Raw genomic sequence first — 23,371 nt, 5'->3', positions numbered from 1 at the left:
CAGGAAGGATAATATCAGGAAGTTCTGGAAAATTTGGGGCAAATCTTGTATATAATCACATGCACGGTCCTGCTATGTTCTATGCAAATTAGAATCTCTAATCAAAAGAATATTCTTGCACACTACCTTACTGTTGATTTCACTCCAAAACTAGGACATATATGAAGTATACTGACACATGCTCAGGATACAGTAACACAAGTCAATGAGCCTTGAAGTCTTTTAACTCATATTATCATATTTAATTTGAAGTACAGGTAGTCCTCAACTTACAATAGTTCATTTAGTGACCGTTCAAAGTTACAATGGCACTGAAAAAGTGACTTATGACCATTTTTCACACTTATGACTGTTGCAGCATCCCCATGGTCATGAGATAAATTCAAATGCTTGTCAACTGGTTCATATTTATGATGGTTGCAGTGTCCCAGAGTCATATGATCACGTTTTGAGACCTTCTGATAAGCAAAGTCAATGGGAAAGTCACTTAATAACTTATTACAAACTTAACTGCAGTGATTCACTTAACAACCGTGGCAAGAAAGGTCGGAAAATGGGCAAAGCTCACTTAAAATATGTCTCGATTAACAACAGAAATTTTGGACACAATTGTGGTCATAAGACAAGGACTACCTGTATTTTTAGCTTTAAGAATCTGGAATATCCTACAACAGTTGGGTTTGCAGTCTAAAATATACAATTTACATCCTTGAACTCACTATTCACTTATTTATCAATATATTTAACTGAATTATTTTCATCTTGAAGCAACTATATTCTAGGATCATCTCCAAATGTTCTCGTCCTACTCTGTTTACACACCGCAGTAAACTAATTCTATCACCTGGAGCTGCACCTTAGAGGTACATTTGGGAACATACAAGACCCAAAGGCAAAATTAAGAAAATTAAGATGGTAGATAGCCAGACGTCAGTGTTTGAAAATCTGTAAGTCATTTGACAAAAAAGGAAATTAAAATAAATCACAAATAATAGCATGACGTTTTATTTAACCCTGAATCAAGCAACTTTTTCTTTAAAAGTAAATCCAACTGTTCTCAAGTTTCTTAGGAAGTTTTCACTGAAATTTATATTTTCCTCACACCAAATCTGTCTAACACGAAGTCCTAAAGTTTTTGCTTCTCCTCTTGTTCATTCTTTGATACACTGGTTCAATGCACAATGATGTTGTTCTTGTCATAATTCCAAGATACACTTTCCCCATCATGTGACCACTCCAATATATCTTTAAATTCCTTTCCTCTTTCCTAAGCAAGCCAACCATTTTGCTCATCCTATTTTCAAACTTAATCCAACAGACATTTATCCCCCTGCCAAGAATAACATAAAAGGCATATTGAATAGGCTTAGATTTAAGCCCATTTTTGTCAGAGAAGAGTCACGTTGGGAGAGGAGGAGGTGGGGAGGTGTCAAAGCCTTCATTCCTCTAGGGATCAGATGTTACTTGGTGAGGTAGGTGGAGTTGAAGAAAAAACAATAAACCACCCTACACATCCTCCCTCCTTTCATCACTATGTCATCAAGATCTTTTCTGACATAGTTTCTTCTCTTTTAACATTGTAAGCTATCAATGAGTATGAAATAAAAAATACTATATGTAGCACTAAGACTGCAAATTATCCAAGTTTTGATTCAGTTTAAACACAAGCTGTCTACAGCATGTTAAACTATGACAGATTCAGTACATGCAAGCTGTCTATATTACACTGGGCTGAACAATTAATTCTATAACTTTCTACATGGCAATATAGTTAGGTGTGTGTTTGTATGTGTGTGTTACCGTTATCAAAAGGGGAACTAAAACATTTAAAATAACAAATTAAAGTTCAATAAAAATCAAAGATGTTGTTCTTGTCATAAAAGTATTAAGCATCTGGTTATCACTTATTTTCCAAATCTAATTGCATAACTTTGTTTTATTATTTCACAGATCTTTAATTTTAAGCATAGCCTTAAAAAAATTAGTTTTCTTGTTTTCACGCTGTCAAAACCAGCATGCATTATCCATTTTTTTAAGTTTAAAGCTTTTCATCACAGTCGTGTTTAAACCTGTTTTTAATTCAGAAGACCTTGCAATATAAGCAGTAGAATTCAGTACAACAGTACACCATTACAACCAGAGGTAACAAGGAGAAGCAACTGTCTGAAGGAAGGACTGACATAGTACAGGGCATTGACTCATTGCCTTCCCATCTCTTGTATCCCCAGGGCACCTACCTTACTGTATGTCACTACTGATAAGTTGTTTGAGTGACTGCTGGGGGAGAGATTTACAGAGTTTTGTGACAGTTCAGTCTGATCTTGTTCAATTTGGTCAGGAGCAGGCCCCCACGTGTTTTTGCTGATTGTGTCTAGCTCGGAACCCCCAGGGTCTTTTAAGTTGTTTTCATCTGGTTGCCTGTTCTTCTGTGGAGAGGCGAACGGATTAAAGTTTCCTTCTACCTTACGATGTGGTTGCGTGTTGAACTCTGTTTCAAAAGATGATAGCTGCTGCGTTACTCCTAAAAGTCCTCCAACTTCCACACTAAGGATCACCCAGATGATATCTATGAAAAAAGATCTTGGGTAAGTACATGTTATACCTTATGTATCACTTTACCACATTGATTTTCAAGTTAGCATGCTGCTTATGAACTAAGTACATGCAATAAAAAAGAGCAAGTACAATCTCCCTGACCAAAACCAATCAGGACTCAATTTCCTACATGCTGAAGCCATTACAAAAGATACCAAAAATAAATAAATAAATAACATACTGAGAGTTGAAAGTTATATACTGACACCTTCTGGAAAGTGTAATATTTACTCAAGTACCTTCCTAATACGATACAGTGTAAAATCTATGAATAATGTTGTTCTCATATTTCATTTGGAACAGCAAAATCTGGGAGCAAATATTAATTTTATATCAATAAGCAATACAAATAAAATAAGTCAGTTTTATGAGTCACATCTGCAAAAGAACACAACAATGTAAAGTGCTTTTACTCAATAGTTTTCAAAATATACTCATTTCCTTCTACCTGAGTTTTCCATATTTTTCCTCCAAAGGTCAGCCAGCACTATGTACATTAACAATTTTCCAAAGAAAAGTCAATTTAGTAAAATGTTAATTGTTAATAACAGTAAACAAAAACTGAACGCTGTCATATTATTAATCTGAATATACTTTTTCAGGGGAAAAATACTCTTTATTACTCTGACAGTCAGTTTGCTGAACTGGTTAAGGCATCAGGCTAAAAAGAGGAGATTATGAGTTCTAGTCCCATTTTAGGCATAAAACCAGTTGTGTGATTTTGGACTAGTCATTTTCTCTCAGCCTTAGGAAAGAGTTTCCAAAAACCTTACCAAAGTTTCCAAAAACCTTGTCAAAAAAATTGCAGACATGTCCAGGTAGTCTCCAAGAAACAAATGAACAGAAATAATTACTCTAAAAAGTGATGTCTATGAAGATTCTCAGTCATCCATGCCATGGTTATCGCAAAGGTGCTGTTTCAAGAAGCAACTGGACTTTCTGTTTTTTCTTTGAAGATGTTAGGAGAACATAGGAGAACAAACCCATCTGCATTTAAAAGACAAAGGCCACTCTTTTGAAGCAAAGTTCACATTTTGGACAGAGAGGACTGCTGGTTTGAAAGAAGGGTCAACCAAAGAGGCCATTTATGTCAAAATAGAACAGTCCTCTTTCAACAGAAGGGGAGGGATATGGCATCATCTATCTCCAGTCTTCAACATAGTCCTTTCAAGAGCTCCAAGAAGGCTGCACACCCATTTGCACCACATAGATAAACCTCCAGATGACCATAATTACTTGCTAAAAGAATGCAAATGACCAGCTATCTGCAAGGAGTATAAATCCTTCCATTCCCCACCATCCAGTCAGAGCTGAAGAAGCTTCTTGGATGAGAAGCAAAATGGGTTGCTTTCTTTAAAGAAATACCAGTTGCCAGTTGCCTCTTGAAAAAGCACCTTTTGGTCTAAAAGATGATGAAAGATTAAGAGAGATGCCATATGGATCAAATCACTCTTACTGAGCCCTTCAACATCCACAAAAAGTTAATTAAGGCTCCAAAGCAGATCTGAATATAGTCAAAAAACTACACATCCTTTTTTTATTTCTTTCCTTATAATTTTCAGAAACTCTATTAGGAGCATTCATATTAGCACAGGATGAGTGATTATTACAAAGTTATCTAGGACTCAACAAATACTAAAATGATTGTTCTGCAAATTTATATGTACATAAAGGGAGTTAATATATTGTAATGGTTAAGATGTACTGCAACTAAGGAAAGCTCTAGTCCACTTTCAACAAAGGAAGTGGTAGGTTTGGGTCAAGCATGCACTTTCAAGCCATCCTATCTCACAGACTGGTATAAAATAATGGCAAAAATAGGAAGACAAGGGTATGTACAATGGGCAGGATATAAATCAAATAAGGAAGACAGGGTGTTGAAATATGTTAATTTTAGGGGTTACATCAAATAATTATTCAATAGATTTTTTAAAGGAAATAATGACTTAATAAAGTTTTCTCCAAAACAACAGCATTTCTATGGAGGAAAAATCATTTTTATTGTAAAAATCATATACTTTTCCTGTTCTTGGAAAAGCAATTGCCGAAAAAGAATCAGTGGATTATCTTTGAAGTGGCTATGGCAAAACCGCATTATAAGCAGAGTAATTTTTGGTGTCGCTTTTGCAACAAAACAGTGTAGAATGTAATTCTGTAAACAATTCCACTTAAATTGTTGCTCCCTTCAGTCTGCTTTCTTCATTCATTTTAATAGGTTCTATTTATCAAATTTATATGGCCACCCATCTTATGTAAGGTGACACTGGGCCATGTACAATATACAATTAAAATATATTATAAAACCATCTGAGCTGTTCCTGTACCTTCTGCATGTGAAGGAGAGTTGCCTGCCCTCCTTCAGGAGGCAGTTCTTTTGCGCCATTCACTTAATATCTCATGCAGTTACTTAATGACCACACTGGGAATGATGGGGTTGCAGTTGTTGAGAAGTCAGTATGTGGGTGTTTTGCTTAATGATTGCTTCACTCACCATCCCAATTGTGGTTGTAGGTCTACCTGTATTTTCACAGTAAAAGTAGACCATTTTAGTAGGATACAATATGTTAAAAAAAGGATGTTAACTCTGACGTGTCAATCTCTTACTAAGTATGACTGTAGCTAATAGAAAATATTAGTTCAACATGAACCAGAAGTCTTAGCAGCACTAATACTTCTTCAAACTCTGCTAATAAAAATGATAAATGAGAAAGTAGTACTTACCTCCATAATAAAGTCCTGTAGCAGTGCACATCCGCCACTGTCCTTGATACATTCCTGCAGTACTGGGACTGCACATCTGAACGCTGACATCTGTAATCTCCTGGGGTTCCAACGATTGGACCATTACCATGTTCACATGGCCAAACTGATCTCCCCCAACATATTTGAGACAAACTCCTGGTGGCCATGCTTCTGTCCCTATGTTTGGCAAATGTAGCATTAAACCATTTGTCATTCATTACAATCATGAAAAAAATAAAAGCATAAGTATATGATTATACATTTCCCATTACATGTACATCATTTCATTATATAATCAAGGAAAGATTAATAACTGACAGATAAAAGACAGATCATTTTGCAAAGTTCAATTGTTCAGGATGGAAATGCACCTCTGTCTGACACAAGACTTATTCTTATAAACCCCATTCTTATAAACTGAATAAAAACATATCAATATATTGAAAAGGAAAGAATCCTGCCGATACAAGACACAAGACTTCTTTGACATGAAAAGTGTATAACTAAAATTAATTATGTTTAATCAGTTAACTGAAAGTATTAACTTTTATTATATATTAACTAAAAGCTTTGCAAAACCTTAGGGTCAATATTCTGGTTATTCAATATCATTTTTAAGGGACAAGTTCACAAATAAAGAATACAGCAGTAGCATCCACTGAACTTGCAATGATATCCATCTGACCTCATCACCTTAAAAATAAATAAACTAAAATTAAGAATAGTTTGATAAAGTTGTAAAAATATCCTTAATACGTGTATTTCAATAACATATGCAATACCAATGGTCTTCAACTTATTGATAATACAAAACAAATGGGGTAGATTTAAAAATACAAAAAAGGTAGATACCGTGCAGGAATCCTAGATAATCAAGATGTTAACTTGCTTCGGTTAGTGGAAAATATATATTAGAATAGAATAGAATAGAATAGAATAGAATAGAATAGAATAGAATAGAATAGAATAGAATAGAATAGAATAGCTTTATCGGCCAAGTCAAGGAATTTGTCTTGATGTAAATATTCTCGGTATACATAAAAGAAAAGATACAGTCGTCAGGAGTCGAGAATCATATGGTACGACAATGATAGTCATAGGGTACAATAAGCAATCAATCATACTAGGAAACAATCAATATAAATCGTAAATATACAAGTGGCAAAGTTACAGTCATACAGTCACAAGTGGAAGGGGATGGGTGATAAGGAGTGATGACAAGATTTAACAGTAATAGTAGTGCAGACTTCGTAATAGTTGAACAGGGTTGAGGGAATTATTTGTTTAGCAGAGTGATGGCTTTCGGAAAAAAACTGTGTCTAGTTGTTCTGGTGTGCAGTGCTCTATAGCGTTGTTTTGAGGGAAGGAGTTGAAACAGTTTATGTCCGGGATGTGAGGGGTCTGTAAATATTTTCAGAGTCCTCTTTTTGACTTGTGCAGTATACAGGTCCTCAATTGAAGGCAGGTGGGTAGTAATTGTTTTTTCTGCAGTCCTAATTACTCTCTGAAGTCTGTGTCTGTCCTGTTGGGTTGCAGAACCAAACCAGACAGTTATAGAGGTGCAGATGACAATCATTCCTCTGCAGAAGTGGATCAGCAGCTCCTTGGGCAGTTTGAGCTTTCTGAGTTGGCACAGAAAGAACATTCTTTGTTGTGCTTTTTTGATGACGTTTTTGATGTTAGGTGTCCATTTTAGGTCATGTGATATAGTAGAACCTAGAAATTTGAAGGTCTCTACTGTGTTGTCTAATATTGTAAGAGGTGGTAGCATGGGAGGGTTTCTTCTAAAGTCTAGCACCATTTCTACGGTTTTGAGTGTGTTCAGTTCTAGATTGTTCCGGTTACACCATGAGGCAGGTTGTATAACCTCCTGTCTGTATGCGGATTCGTCGTTGTCTCGAATGAGACCAATCACTGTTGTGTCATCAGCAAACTTCAGTATTTTAACAGATGGATTGTTTGAGATGCAGTCATTGGTATATAGGGAGAAGTGGAGAAAGCACACAGCCTTGGGGGGGCCCTATGCTGATTGTACAGGTATCAGATGTGATTCTGCCTACCTTCACCTGCTGCTTCCTGTCTGTTAGGAAGCTTATGATCTACTTACAAGTGTGTTCAGGTACCGCTAGTTGGTTTAATTTACTTAGAAGAGTGTCTGGAATGATGGTATTGAATGCTGAACTGAAGTCTACAAAGAGTAACTTATTTTTGGTGATATAATTTAGACACAAAAATAAGGGCTTATTCTGAGTTAGAGAAATTTCTGGTAAGGAAAACAATGTGATGTTTTTTACTTAATATGTATATTAAGTAAAATCCTGCAAAATAAGTTATCCATCTATTTCTATCATGAAGTATATGTGCTTCATCTGTGCATGAAGCATTCAATACTACCTGAATAATTTGCACATCTTCAATAGTTATAGAAGGGTTTGTTTGGCCAATTCAACCCATCTCTTGCTCAGTGCAGGAATTCAGTTTAAAGAATCCATCTATCAGATGGCAGTCCAACTTTCTCCTGAACATATTTAATGAAGAGAAACCCACTACCTCCCTAGGTTTTCCAGAGTCTGCTTTCCTATAAGCCATTTTTATTTATTAAATATCAAAGGAACAAAACTTACATAGTTTGGAGAAACACATAGTCCTTTACCATACACCAGTCATTTAACAACAGTTTGGAGATTTGATGGCCTCAGATAGTTAAGCACTTCTAGTTGTTGCAAAATGTCGCACTTTCTCTCCCCTCTCCCATCACATGACTGCATTTTGGACACTTGGCAACTGGTCACATTTACAACTGGTTGCAGCATCCCATGGTCACATGATCCCAATCTGCAATATTTTTTTTGCTAATTTCTAGCAGGTTTTGCTTGTTTCCAGCAAAACCACCTATCTGGGAGAAGTGTTCGCATTTGTGACTATGTGATTCATTTAACAATCATGATTTAAATAGTTATAAAATGGGCGTTGGTACTTACCTGACACGCCATTTCTAGTCGAGCTGCGTAGAGCATCCAGAGAGTGGGAGGTGCTCTAGTCTTCACCAATTGCAGGCTGAGCTATAATTTGAACGCTCCTCCCACCACGTGGCTTCTCCATGCGTTCCCCAGTTTTTACAAAGACGAGAAGACAAACAACTATCTCCTCATCTTAACTATAAACAACACTTAACCACAAAAAAACAATATGAATCGTTGGCCGAAACAGGATTCCCCACCAGGCGGACCAAATAGGGTGGGGCTGGATGCTCTACGCAGCTCGACTAGAAATGGCGTGTCAGGTAAGTACCAACGCCCATTCTCAATTGAGCTGCTCCGAGCATCCAGAGAGTGGGACATACCAAAGCATGGCCTGTCTTACGGGGGGGGACTCCGTCTGGTTCGGAGCATGTTCTGGATCTCTCACCACTTGCTGAAGGACTCGTCTGCCAAAGGAGGCTTCTGCCGAGGCAAAAACATCGATTTTATAATGGCGAATAAATGGAGATGGAGACGACCAGGTAGCCGCTCTGCAAATATCATGAATAGGAGCCTGAGTAGCCCAGGCTGCAGAAGTAGCAGCACTCCTTGTAGAGTGAGCGGTTACTCCACTGGGAACAGGAAGCGCCTGTGACAAATAGGCCTTGGATATTGTAGCTCTAATCCAACGGCCAACAGTAGACGGGGAAACTTTGCAGCCCAGCGTCTTTGGTTGAAAAGATAAAAACAAAGCCTCCGACCTCCTGATAGGCTGAGTGCGACTGATATAGATACGGAGTGCCCGTCTAACATCGAGAGTATGCCACTGCCTTTCTCTCTCTTGAGAAGGACTTGGACAAAAGTTAGGAAGGACAAGCTCCTGTGATCTGTGAAAGGCTGAGTTTATCTTGGGCATGAAGGAGGGATCTGGTCGCAGGACCACCCGATCAGCGTGGAAAACGCATAACTCCTTTCTAACGGATAGAGCTGCTATTTCAGATATCCGACGAGCCAATGTAATTGCCACAAGAAAAACCACCTTGAGCGTGAGGAGTTGGAGTGACGTCTCTCTTAGAGGCTCAAAGGGGGGCTTAGTTAGCGCCGAGAGAACCTTGTTGAGGTCCCAGGTCGGGTATCTGTGAACTACTGGAGGGTGCAAATTAGTGGCACCTCTAAGAAAAGCTCTAATGCGAGGATGGTGGGAAAGCGGGCCAGACAGGTTGCCAGAGATAACCGTAGATAGGGCCGCTACCTGCCTTCTTAAAGTGTTGGGGGAAAGACCTTTGCCCAATCCTTCTTGTAAAAAGGCCAGGATTTGTGCAATTGATGGAGAGATCGGATTAATGTGTAACTTGTGGCACCACTTACAAAATATGTTCCAGGTGGCATTGTATATGCGAGTGGTTGAAGGCCGCCTGGCTGCCAGAATAGTGTTGATGACCAGATCGGACATGCCCTCCTTCCTTAAACGGTCCCGCTCAACCTCCAAACGGTCAGCTGAAGCCATTGTGGATTCGGATGCTGAAGAGGTCCCTGGGACAGTGAAATCTTGTCCGGTGGAATCCTCCAAGGGGGAGCCACTGACAGGTTGCGAAGGTCCGCAAACCAGGGCCCCCTGGGCCAATATGGGGCCACCAGAAGAAGTTCCGCTTTCCCAAGGATTACCTTTTGGATCACCTTGGGCAGCAGCGGTGGGGGGGGAAGCGTATAGGAGCCCCGTGGGCCAAGGGCAACGCAGGGCATCGTGGTTCTCGGCCCCCTGGGTGGGGTACCGGGAGAAAAACCTCGGTGTCTGGGCATTGGATGGGGACGCAAACAGGTCCACTAGCGGAAACCCAAACCTCCCTGAGGCCTCCCGGAAAAGGGAGGGATGCAGACGCCATTCGGACTGGTCGGCGACGGTTCTGCTCAACCAGTCTGCCTGTACATTGGAGACCCCCGAGATGTGCTCTGCCTTTATGGATAGCAGATTGGCCTCCGCCCATCGACAGATCCGTTCGGCCTCTTTCATGAGCCTGATGGAGTGCCCCCCTGCCGGTTGATGTGGGCCTTGGTCGTAGTGTTGTCCATCAAGACCAAGACATGATGCCCTCGAACTTGAGGAAGAAAGGTGCGTAATGCCAGATATACTGCGTGGAGCTCTAACCAATTTATGCTGCAAAAGCACTCGTTTACTGACCAGGTTCCTTGAGCTGACAGTGAACGAAGGTGGGCCCCCAACCTGTTAGGCTGGCGTCTGTTGTGAGGGTGACTCTCTGGGGTTCTTTGAATGGATGCCCTTTGTTGGTAGTGGGTCTGGTCCACCAGAGTAGCGAGGTGAGAACCTTTGGAGGGATCCTTACTACGAATCTTGAATTGCTCCTTCTTGAGCGTTGATAAGGTAGCAGGAACCATTGAAGGGACCTGGAATGAAATCGGGCCCAGGGAACAATGGATATACATGAGATCATTTTCCCAAGCAATTTAGATAGGTCCAGCAATGAAGCTTTCTTTGCCCGCCTGATGGCCTTAATCAAATTTTGAATGCTAGCAAACCTTTCCGGGGAGAGGAAAACCTTTCTCTCAACTGAATCAATCACCGCCCCTAAATGAACTATTTGAGTGGAAGGGGTAAGCTGGCTCTTTTCCCAATTTACAAGGAAACCATGATCCTGAAGTACTGAAAGAGTGGTTCTGGAGTCCCTCTCAGCTTGGCTTTGGGTTGGAGAAAGAATGAGAATGTTGTCAAGATAGCAGTAAATACGGACAGGGAGTTGTCTGAGGTGAGCTGCTAAGGCTGCCAAAACCTTGGTGAAGGACCTGGGAGCCGAGGCTAACCCAAAGGGAAGGGCTACATATTGATAATGACAGCCATTGTAATAAAATCTCAGATATCTAGAAAAGGAAGGGTGAATGGGTATATGAAGATATGCCTCAGAGAGGTCAATGGAAGTGAGCCAGTCTCCTTCCCTGGTGCCCTGTAGGATGGACTGAAGGATATGCATTTTGAATTTATGATGAACAATATAACGATTGAGCCTTTTTAAATCCAAAATGGGCCTCCAACCCCCAGAGTGCTTAGGGAGGGAATAGAATCCCTCTCCTCGTTGAGAAGGTGGCACGGGCTGTATGGCCTTAATATCCAACAGATGTTTAATGGCGGTCTCTAGGAGAGCGCGCTTGGTATGACCCCTGGAAATGGGAGAAACCATGAAGTGTTCGGGTGGAGTGACTTGGAACTGAAGGGAAAAACCAAATTGGACCGTGTCTTTAAGGAGCCCCTTCGAAAGGGCTGAAAGGATCTGGACTCTTGCCTACGAAAAAAAGCCGGAAGAAATTTCTTTTTGTTCCGGCTCTCCATCAACAATGGTTCCAGGGCCGGACCAAATAATTTATTTCCGGAGATGGGAGATGAGGCCAGTTTCGACTTGTTTTTAATGTCGGCCTGCCAATGCCTAAGCCAAAGCAGCCGTTGGGCCGTAACATGAGAGGATATGGCCCGAGAGGAGAACTTCACCGAGTGAAAATTTGCATCGGCCGCAAACTCAGCTGCTGCTGTTAGTTTTGCAATATCTTGATGGGCCCTAGTATTAGATGGAGGAACATGCTGCTTCAGCTGTCGAAGCCACCTAACAGACGACCTAGTAAAAAAGGATGAGGCGGTGGCAGACCGAATGGCCCAAGCATCAAACTGGTGCGCCCGTCGCAGCTCCAGCTCCGCTTTCTTGTCCTCCGGCCTTAAGGCTTCCAGAGCGTCTGTGGGGTTAGACGAGGATGCCAGTCTGATAATAGGGTCATCCACCTCGGGGGTGTCTAGCATGGTGGAGAAGTCTGCGTCAAGATTAAAAAATCTCTTGTCCTGCCCTGAGGGGGCGGAGGGGAGACCGGAAGAGGCTAACTGTTTCGCCACTAGATCGGAGAAGATTGGAGGGACTGGCACAACTTCGGCCTCCACCAGTGGCTGCCTGAAAATGGCATCCTCTGGAGCCCCAGAGGCTGCTGGCGAGGAATCAGAAAATGGCTGGGGAGTTAGGCCTGAGATATTCTTTGCTTTGAACAGCAAGGACTTAAATAAATGAGGCTTGAACAGGCCTACAAGGGAGGGCTGGTCAGGGGAGATGCCCTCATCCTCCGACATGTCCCCTTCCAGCTGTTCCACTTCGGAAAAGGGCTCAGAATAATGGAGGGACCCCCTCTCTGACCCTTCCTCTGCCCCGTAGGGTGCAAGGGCCATTTCCTCTTCCTCGTCCTCCTCTTCCTCTCCTTCTGGGAAAGGAGGGTCCCCTTGGGAAGGTACCTGTCTGTGGAGAGTCACCGGTCTGGGTAGAGGTTCTCCGGAGGCAGAATCAATCTCGGGTGCCATTGCTTGAGAGGCTGTCTTGGACAACTGTTGCATACCTTCCGCGATCCCCTGGCGGATGGCAAGCTGCATCCATTCCTTAACGCTGTCAGGGATGATGCTAGTTAAAGGGTCTTCTGGGCGTAGGCCAGCAGCGGTTGGAGTGAAGGTCGCCTCTGGAGTTCGAGTGGCCCGGGGGCTCTGGACAGGTGTGTTGTGCCTGGAGAGAGAAGGTGTTCTGGCAAAGGGGGAGGTTGGTTAGAGGTAGAGGGAATAGAAGCTGGAATTACAGAATGAGAGTCCCTGGAGCGCCTATCAAACTCCTTTTCCAGAGCTCTGTGGCGCCTCAGGGCGTCCCTTTCAGAGGCTGTGGTAGGTTCCTTGGCCCTTTTGTGCAGATGGTGAGTTTTAGACTTAGCCTTTAGGGAAGGCCCTCTGGGATTTTCCTCTGCCATCATAACCAAAAGGTAGAAACAAGGTATATTGAATATGAAGGCAGTTGGCACGCCTAGGAATGCGGTCCACAATGGGAACCGGGTATCCTACAGTTGAGCCACGTCTCCCTTTTGGAAAATTTTTTAGATATATTTATTTATGATTTTTTATTTTTTATTTATTTATTTTTATTTATTTTTATTTTTTATTTTTTTTTTGGAAAAAGGAAAAAAAACACCTCTAAGGGTATACAATAAAAAACTGCACCAAATGACCAAAAAACGAACTAAATTATTAGTAAAATATAAATGGTTTGGTTTTTGTTTTTGTTTTTTTTTAAATAGGGAAAAATTAAGATGAGAAAACTATCTCTAAACAACCAAATTTAACCAAATGAACGCTGAGGCCAAACTTAAAACATGAAAAAATATACCAGGAAAGAAATTGTAAAGGCCTCTGAGGCTGCCTCCCAACAACCTGGGAAGTAGGTGCCTGTCTTCGCCTCTAAGCAGGCTGCGTAATGCCAACAATTAAAATGGGGCAACAGGGCACAAAGCCACAACACCCCTTCTGGAATAAAAGCTCCCACAGGCCTGTAGGGCCTGCTATGGGGCTCTATCAACTTCGCAGCAATTTGAGCCTGGGCAAAATGGTGCCTGCCATGAGGCACGCCTAAAAATGGCTACCGGGCTGGAAGCAGGGCTCAGAGACGGAATAGCCCTAAGAAAAAGGCAGTCAGCTAAAAAGATTGAGCTGGATAAATGAGGGCTAGGAAAAGGCGTTCGTGGGGGGAAGACACAACGCGTGCTAGGAGAGCACGATAGCAAGCCTCTGCTTAAAAGCAGGAACAGCTTGAAGAGGCAGGAAAGAGGGAAGGGGGGGTGGGGGGAGCAAAGACTCTAAAACCCCTCTATCTCCCCCCTGAGGGGCGAAACTTCACTCCTTTACACACAACTAAAACTCAAAAGCACAGGGACCAAGGAAAGAAGCCAAAAACGAAACGATCAAACCTGAAAGTGAAACAGAAATCCTGAAACGGCCAAGGAGAATGATCTATAGCTGCCTGTCTCCTGCGAGGCTGAGCTAAAAACTGGGGAACGCATGGAGAAGCCACGTGGTGGGAAGAGCGTTCCTCAAATTATAGCTCAGCCTGCAATTGGTGAAGACTAGAGCACCTCCCACTCTCTGGATGCTCGGAGCAGCTCGATTGAGAATCAGGTCTAGTCATGAGGGTGCCTCAACTTATGACTGTCACTTTAGAACAGTAAATAAATAATATTGTATAATATAATATTGTATATATAATAAATAATATTGTATATTATTTAAGGATAACAACATACTTTATTTAAAGTTGGATATGTTTTGTAATACAATTGTCTTCTACATTCATGTATATAATAAGCTCATAGATACATAGATTCAGCAGTTCAAGTTATATCCCGTCACTGCAATATTTGTCAGCACAGTTATTTCTCTTGCATCAGATCTAATTTTTCTGAGATAATCATATCCCTAAAGGCTAGTACATCTCATCTCATTTAACCTCTTCTGAAGTTTCATCATAATATTAACTCCGGGGATTTTTTTATATGTTGTGTATGCTATTCCAGCTTAATATTTGTGACTTTTTTCAGAGTTTTCTCCATTATAAAGTAAAAAAAAAAGCGGGAAAATACAATCCAAAAGTATTAACTATACCGTACTTAATTTAAGAAGGGAAAAGAATTCTGAACCAAATATTTTTGTAATTGATAAAAAAAAACAAATATCAAGGGAATGAAAGGCCCAAAGTAGACATTAACATTAGAATGTGTCAATATTCAAAACACAGGTAGCAACATAATGGCATATGTTTGGAATTCTCTATCGGGCGATCAAATCGGTCAGTTCTAGAGGAGATCAACCCTGACTGCTCTTTAGAAGGCCAGATCCTGAAGATGAAACTAAATACTTTGGCCACCTTATGAGAAGAAAGAACTCACTAGAGAAGAGCCTAATGTTAGGAATGATTGAGGGCAAAAGAAGAAGGGGACGACAGAGAATGAGGTGGCTGGATGGAGTCACTGAAGCAGTTGGCATGAGCTTAAATGGATTCTGCGAGATGGTAGAGGACAGGAGGAATGTTGTCCATGGGATCGCGATGGGTTGGACACAACTTCGCGACTAACAACAATAGTTTCCTACTGCATTACGAAATCATCACTACAAAGAGAAACTAAGTGTCAGGAAGTCAAAGTAACAGCGAGGGAGTAACATTTACCCTTTTGAAAGGGTTCCTCAGATTGGAAGTAGTCAGTCTAAGCCAGGGGTGTCAAACTCTATGTCATTGAGGGCCGCATCAGGGTTGTGTTTGACCTTGGGGGACTGGAGGCCGTTGACAGCTTCACTGTTTCCAGGGCGGCCCCACAGGCCAGATCTAAGCACTCCATGGGCTGGATTTGACACCCCGAGTTTGATGCCCCTGGTCTAAGCTATCTGAGGAGAATAAAATGAATTCTCCATTCAATATCATAATTACCCTAATGGAAGATCATTATACATTTAAGACTATTAGAATGATAAGAAAAAAACAGATAATCTTCTACATCCATCTTCTACACATACAAACTCAAGGATGAAAGAAATCCTAAAGATCTTCAACATAGGCATTATTCGAAACCATGACATCACTATACCAATGATGTAACTTATATAATCATGTGATGTCACTTACTCCACAGGAATTTATGCCTTCCCTATGTAAATATGGTGAATGTTAAATTTATGTATACATTTAAGTGTGCAGTTTGAAGTTTGTGTGCTATTTGAATTAATATTTCTGCAGAAACATGACTAAAAATGTGATCTGTGCTGCATCAAACTTCCCAGCCAAGATAAAGAGAGCCCAATAAATCAAAGCATGTTATTTCAACAATATGAGGTCTATTTATATCCATCTATCTGCAAATATTGAGAGCCAATTTAGTGTAGTCCTAAGACCTGGAGCTAAAAACTGGGAGAATATGAGTTCTAGTAATACCTTAGGCAGAAAACCATCTAATTAATCTTGGGCCAGCTTCTCTTTCAGCCCTAGAAAGGAAGCAATGGCAAACCTTTTCCAATACTTCCCAAGAAAACCACAGGAACGTAACATAGTTAACAGATAACAGATAATCAGAGTTGGAAGGGACCTTGTAGATCATCTAGTCCAACCCCCTGCCCAAATGGGAGACCCTACACCATTTCGGACAAATGGCAGTCCAATCTCTTCTTGAAGGTCTCAAGTGATGGTGCTCCCACAACTTCCGAGGGCAAGCTGTTCCATTGGTTGATTGTTCTCACTGTCAGAAAGTTTCTCCTTATTTCCAGGTTAAATCTCTCCTTGTTCAGTTTCCATCCATTATTCCTTGTCTGGCCTACAGGCGCTTTAGAAAATAGCTTGACCCCTTCCTCCATGTGGCAGTCCTTCAAATATTGGAAGACTGCTACCATGTCTCCCCTGGTCCTTCTCTTTACTAGACTAGCCAAGCCCAGTTCCTGCAACTGGGCTTTGTATGTTTTAGCCTCCAATCCCCTAATCACCCTGGTTGCTCTTCTCTGTGCTTTTTCTAGAGTCTCAACATCTTTTTTATAATGTGGTGAACAAAACTGGATGCAGTACTCTAGGTGTGGTCTTACTAAGGCTTTATAGAGTGGTATTAGTACTTCCCTTGATCTTGATTGTATCCCTCTGTTAATACAATTTAGGATTGCATTAGCTTTTTTGGCTGCTGCTGCACACTGCTGACTCATATTTAGCTGGTTGTCCACTAAGACTCCAAGATCCCTCTCACAGTTACTGCTATTGAGCCTGGTTTCACCCAGTCTGTATGTGTACTTTTGGTTTTTCTTGCCTAAGTGTAGGACTTTACTTTTCTCTACATTGAATTTCATTTTCTTAGATATGGCCCAGTGTTCTAGTCTGTCAAGATCCATCTGGATCTTGAGCCTATCTTCTTGGGTGTTAGCTATCTCTGCCAGCTTAGTATCATCTGCAAATTTGGTAAGTTCCCCTTCTATTCCCTCATCTAAGTCATTAATGAAGATATTGAAGAGTACTGGGCCTAAGACAGAACCTTGTGGCACCCCACTGCTTACTTCCCTCCATGTAGACTTAGACCCATTAAGGACTACTCGTTGAGTACGGTTTGCCAGCCAGTTGCGAGTCCATCTAGTGGTGGTGCTATCTATTCCACTTTTTTTCTAGCTTACTAAGAAATAGGTTGTGGTCTACTTTGTCGAATGCCTTGCTGAAATCTAAATATATTATGTCCACAGTATTTTGCTGTGTACAGATCAAAGCAGAGAAGAGGACAACACAATATAACAACGTAAATAAATCTGCAGGTATAAGACGAAACCTTCTTCTAACTTCAACAGGAATTATTTAGCCAACCCCTTCCTTTCATCCTTTCTTTTGAGAAAAGACCTTAGGCACAGGTACAAGTGTCCAGAAGTATTGATTAGTTAAACATTATATTTCTCGAAAAAAATATAAGAAAGCTAGATCAACACAAACATAGAGACCTTCAGAAATCACCTGTGTTTTGTATTCTCCACGTTTTTGTAAACTGGGTATCTGGAGGGATGGATTCTCCTTCTCCTATAGTCACATCTTCTACAAAGGACATGGAGGGCACATTGATGTTTGGACTTTCAAAATCATAATATGCTCCAATGGCTGCCTGTAGATTCCTATAAAAACAAAAGAAGATTTTCAACCACAGAATGGTAAATTGGGTAAATACCCAATTTAAATTGTAGAATTGCTACCTATTTGCAAGTTATTTTATATAGCTAGATATGCACCCGATTTTTTGTGCTCTTCTCTATCTGCAATATAAACATATCTACAGTTTTGCAGATACTGAGCTTAAATAGCATGAATGTCAAATGCAGGCTAACTAGCATCATGCTGTCCTACTCTTTACATATGTACACATAAATAGAAATCTATGAAAAAAGTCTGTTATTCTCCTAGAGCATAATAGAATTGTGCCTGGATGCAAAATTGATTGATAAGGCTTTTTATAAATTAAATCTAGATTTTAAATCAAAGTTAACAGGGGGTAGTTGTGACTTTTGTTCAGATTCAACATTATTATAAAACAAATTATAGATGGCAAAATATACAAGGGCAATTGTGTTGAGTTAACTATGAATCATTCAGAAAAACACTGAAAACAAATCATTCTAGATAAAGACTTGCTTTGAATGTTTGAAGAAAACATATCTTGGGTTGTCTCTCAGTTCCTATACTTGCCACCAATCAAGGAACATTCAATGAGAGTCTGTGCTCTTGATTAAGGTATAGGCTGAATAGAGTGGCAATCTGGAATTCTGAATAATTTTGTAAGGCTTCTTCTACATGCAGCTTGTATTTCGCAAGATAAATTTTGAAGTAAAAGCAGGTGAAATGCCATATTTAGCACTACTCTTCAAATCCACGTGGAATTTACTAATATGATGCCTGAGCATGCTTTATTATTAACAATGCTTATTATATACATCATGCTGAATACTTTTTACAATTGTAATGCTTTATTAAAATATATGACTAAATTATATTTCTGCATATTTAGGAATTTGAAGCATAAGTTCCAACATAAAACAAATTGTTCTTGCTGATTCTTTGCAACTGAAATCACTGGAACCAAAGGGTCTGGTAGTTAAATAGGAATAACATTATTATTAATATATAGACCTCAAAAAGATTTTCATAAATAAATAAATTTCAGAAATATCCTATATTTTTTCTGTTATGCCATCTATATATGTAGCCATATTATTTTTAATATCACAAAGACTAATCTTTTAAACTACTACTTTAACAATAAGGCAACTGAATAGTTATTAAATGTTTTAAATGTTGTGCAATAGAAATATTGATAATATTAATATCAGGAATAACAAATTCCAGAGTATAACTCCTAGTGATAGGATTGAAATCCTAGTGATATGGAACGACAGTCTGGAAGAATTAACTTAATATTCTTTAGAACATTCTTTCCCAGGGATAAAATTCCTAATGTGCATTATGCACCATATATTTATTAAGTTCATTTGAGATCAAGGGAATAAATTTAATATTCTTTAACAGGACCTTTATATGGCTGACAACATAATAATCAAGCTGGTTATTCCGAAATTCACATAAATGTCAATGTCACAGTTATTAGCAGACCTGTCCACCGTGAATTTATCCAAACATCTTTTAAAGCCATCAAATTGTAGTAATCACCATGTTTTATAGTAATGAATTCCAAGAATTTATTACATGCTGTATGAAGAAATGCTTTCTTTTTCTGTTAAAAGTCTCCTTCCAATCAAATTCCATTTATACTTCCTTAGCCTAATGTTTTGCGAGGGAAAATTCCCCCTATTCACTTTCTCCATGCCATACACAATTTTATATATTTATGTATCTATTCCTTTGCCTTTTTCCAAAGTAGAATACTAAATATTCTACCTTTTTCTTTATAACTGCAGTCTTCTGCACTTTTTCCAGATTTATTATATTCCTTTTGGGGTCTTGATGGGAAAGAATAGGATGCAACTCAACCTCACCAAGACTGAGGGGTTATTGGTTTTATATGCACTAGATCAAGAAGCTGGAGCGTTTCCATTTTTGGTACTGAATTGGATGGCACTACCCTGTTCTGACTTGGTGTGAAACCTGGGGGTTCTCTTGACTTGTAGCTCCTGCTTAAAGAATGAGTAGCTGTTGAGGCCAGGGAGGCCTTTTCATAACTAGATTCTTGGCACCTGACATGTCTGTTCCTGGACTAGAGGCCTGCTCATGGTCATCATACCTTAAACACCTACCAATTGAACCACGGCAATGTAATCTCGATAGGATTACCCTTGAACACCATTTGGAAGCTCCAGTTGATCAATAATGTAGTAATACAGGTAGTTATGAGTGATGATGCCGCTAGTCCATGAGTTGCACTGGCTGCCAATAGGCTTCTGGGTGTGATTAAAGTACTGGTTATCACTTTTATAGCTCTACAAGCAAAGGACTGGGTTACTTGAGGGACTGCATTCTCTCTCCCCACACATTCCCACCATGAGGATATACTCCAGATTCCTTCATTTAAAGCTTGTCATTTTATAGAACCTAACAAGGATGCTTTTTCTGTGGTTGCCCTATTCTCTGGAACTATTCTTCTCCTATGCCAGGCCTCAACTCTAATCCCTTTAGAAAAGCTGTTAAGACTTAACTATTTTCCCATATATTAGTGGCCAGATGGCTGGGGTCCCCTTTTTATTGTTTTATCATGATGCTTGGTTGCCATTTTTATACTTTGTATTATAGATTGTAGAATAAATATGTTTTAATGTTATGTGGTTGCTGGGTTTTGGGAGGTATTGTTTATTTTGTATTGTTTGTTTTATTTTGTTGTATGCTGCCCAGAGTTGCATTTTTTTAGATGGGCAGCCCTATAAATCTAATTAGTAATAAAGAAAGTATTCCAAAGGTGGATAAATCATTAATATGCATAAAAGTATTGCAATGCTGGCAGATTTTTTTCAAATCTTAATTATCCTAACACAAAAATTGTATTTTTTCATAGCTGTCACACACTGAGTTGACATCCTTGCTGAGTTCTCACTGTGAACACAAAATCCATTTCTTGTATACTTATACGCAACTCAGAATCCATCACTGCAGATATGAAGTGTCTATGTTCCAGTGTTGCTCACTTTACACCTACTTAATCTATACCACATTTGTTGTTTGCATTATGTTTCATCTAATTTTACCACCCACATAGTTTAGTACTACCTATAAATTTGGTCAGCTTATTGTTTACTAAGCCACGATCAACTCTGATTTGCTCCAAGTTATGAAGTAACCAGAAACAGTTTGATGTAGCAATTAAACTAAAAAATAGGAAACTGAGTTTTAGTCCTGCCTTAGGCACAAAACCAGCTGGGTGGCCTTGGACCAGTCACTTTCTTTCAGTCTAGAAAAAAGGCAATGGCAAACAATTTCTGAAAAGCCTTGCCAAGAAAACTGCAGGAATTTGCTCAGGTAGCCTCCACAATTGAACATGATTGAATGGAAGAAAAAATAATGAAATAACCAAGCAAAATATCAAACTCAACATATTTGTGAAATTAGATAATTAATGAATTTGCCTCATAGAGAAAATAAAATATATTATCTGCATAGAGCAGAAGGTTATATTGAACTTTTCCTTGTTTAATCTCTTTAATGTTTTCAAAATTTCTCATGACACAAGCAAAAAGTTCAAAAGGCAGATTAGAAAGTAAAGGAGAAAGACAGCACCATTTACAAAAAATATAAGATAGTATCATATGCTTTATGGGATTAAATAAAACTTACATCAATACATACTGCAATATTTTGACACAAAATATATAACCTACACAGTATTTTGCACAGAATATAATGTAGATTATATGAACAAAAAGTTCAGTCATATCTTATTTCATAATCACTTTTGGATATAACTAATTTACAACTAAAGAAAAATTGGCAGGGTAACTCTGGGCTAGTCACTGTCTCTCAGTCCAATACACCTCAAAGATTGCTATTGTAGCGAAAAGAGGAGGAGGAGGAAGCATTATGTATGTTCACTGCCTTGAATTATTTTCAAAATAATAAAGGCAGGATAAAAATCTAATAAATAAAGAGAAAGAGATATTCAGAGTAAGAGGATAGGAGTCTAGGTCAGTGACAGTGAACCTTTTTGTTGTGGTGTGCCAAAAGCACATGCGTCCGATAGCGCACATGTGCCGGTACCCACAATGCAATGCGCCTGCTCCCCTGCGCATCCAACAACCCCCCTGCTGCCCCATTACCGGCATTGAGCATGTGCGTACCTCCAACCTGATTTTCAGCCCATTTGAGGCTGTTTTCGTCTTCCTGGGGACTCGAGGGAAGCCTTTGCAGCCTTTGGAGGCTGAAGAACAAGCTGAAAATCAGCTGGGAGGTGTATGCATAGTGCATGTAAGTTTGGCTGGGACTTGTGTGCCTGCACAAATGGCTCTGCATGCCATCTTTGGCACGCATGCCATAGGTTCATTATCATGGGTCTAGGTGATTTATCATTTTTTCTGGATTACTAACCAATAAAGATAAAATATTTTAAATTTAAAAACTTAAGAATTTCTAGCAAAAAGCTAAACAAGGAGTTGATGTAAGAAAGTTTAAAATGGATTCCGGGACAGTTATTTTTTTGAATAAATTGGAAATAAATTAGACAAATCAACCAAATATTTCAGACATTCATGGGAATTTTTTTTGTTTATTATCAAAGAGTACAGGTAATTGGTAGATTTTACAAAACAAATGTCATACATACTGTGAGCCAGACTGTGATGTTGACCGTAACTATGGAGATGTGAATTGTGATGCTGACTATAACTTCAGAGTGCCATTAGAAACTAAAGCATGAAAGGTATAGGAAGACAACAAAAAAGAAAAAGATGGAGATATTTGGTACTACTCACAATGGAAGAATAGTTAGTGAAAAATATGCAACTTGTTGAGATGGCCAAATGGATTCCTTTGATCAGAGAAAATATCTGCCTTTATTGCTGACTGGAAACCTCTTTAGACTTGTGTGAGACAGAAAAAAATGGAACATATGATTTATGGTTTTAATGATTAGAAACAATTGATTATAGGAAAAAAGATGTACACTGCTCAAAAAAATAAAGGGAACACAAAAATAAGATATCCTAAATCTGAATGAATGAAATATTCTTATTAAATACTTTGTTCATTACATAGTTGAATGTGCTGACAACAAAATCCCACAAAAATTATCAATGGAAATCAAATTTAGCAACCCATGGAGGTCTGGATTTGGAGTTACACTCAAAATTAAAGTGGAAAAAAACACTACAGGCTGATCCAACTTTGATGTAATGTCCTTAAAACAAGTCAAAATGAGGCTCAGTAGTGTGTGTGGCCTCCACCTGCCTGTATGACCTCCCTACAATGCCTGGGCATGCTCCTGATGAGGTGGCGGATGGTCTCCTGAGGGATCTCCTCCCACACCTGGACTAAAGCATCCCCCAACTCCTGGACAGTCTGTGGTGCAACATGGCATTGGTGGATGGAGCGAGACATGATGTCCCAGATGTGCTCAATTGGATTCAGGTCTGGGGAAGGGGCGGGCCAGTCCATAGTATCAATGCCTTCATCTTGCAGGAACTGCTGACACACTCTAGCCACATGAGGTCTAGCATTGTCATACATTAGGACGAACCCAGGGCGAACCACACCAGCATATGGTCTCACAAAGGGTCTGAGGATCTCATC

At 39.8% G+C, this 23,371-nt stretch overlaps 1 protein-coding gene across 8 annotated transcripts in view; it reads right to left on the bottom strand.

Moving 5' to 3' along the window:
* Positions 1-23,371, bottom strand: part of ILRUN (inflammation and lipid regulator with UBA-like and NBR1-like domains) — a 61,025-nt gene that overhangs the window by 19,913 nt on the left and 17,741 nt on the right. For 4 of the 8 annotated variants that reach the window (XM_087929586.1, XM_087929587.1, XM_026720002.2 and 1 more), the window contains 3 exons: positions 17,612-17,766; positions 5,317-5,514; positions 2,238-2,566 (listed from right to left, as the gene is read on the bottom strand). In XM_087929586.1, coding sequence (XP_087785712.1) covers positions 2,238-2,566; positions 5,317-5,514; positions 17,612-17,766 — 682 coding nt within the window. Of the gene's footprint in view, positions 1-989; positions 2,567-5,316; positions 5,515-17,611; positions 17,767-23,371 lie in introns of those variants that run through there. The other 4 variants (XM_087929589.1, XM_087929588.1, XM_026720001.2 and 1 more) reach the window with 2 other exon arrangements.

Source organism: Pseudonaja textilis, chromosome 3, assembly GCF_049901715.1.
Source record: "Pseudonaja textilis isolate UNSWEBS1 chromosome 3, rPseTex1.2, whole genome shotgun sequence".
Lineage (NCBI taxonomy): Eukaryota > Metazoa > Chordata > Lepidosauria > Squamata > Elapidae > Pseudonaja > Pseudonaja textilis.
This window is presented reverse-complemented; position numbering and strand designations above follow the sequence as displayed.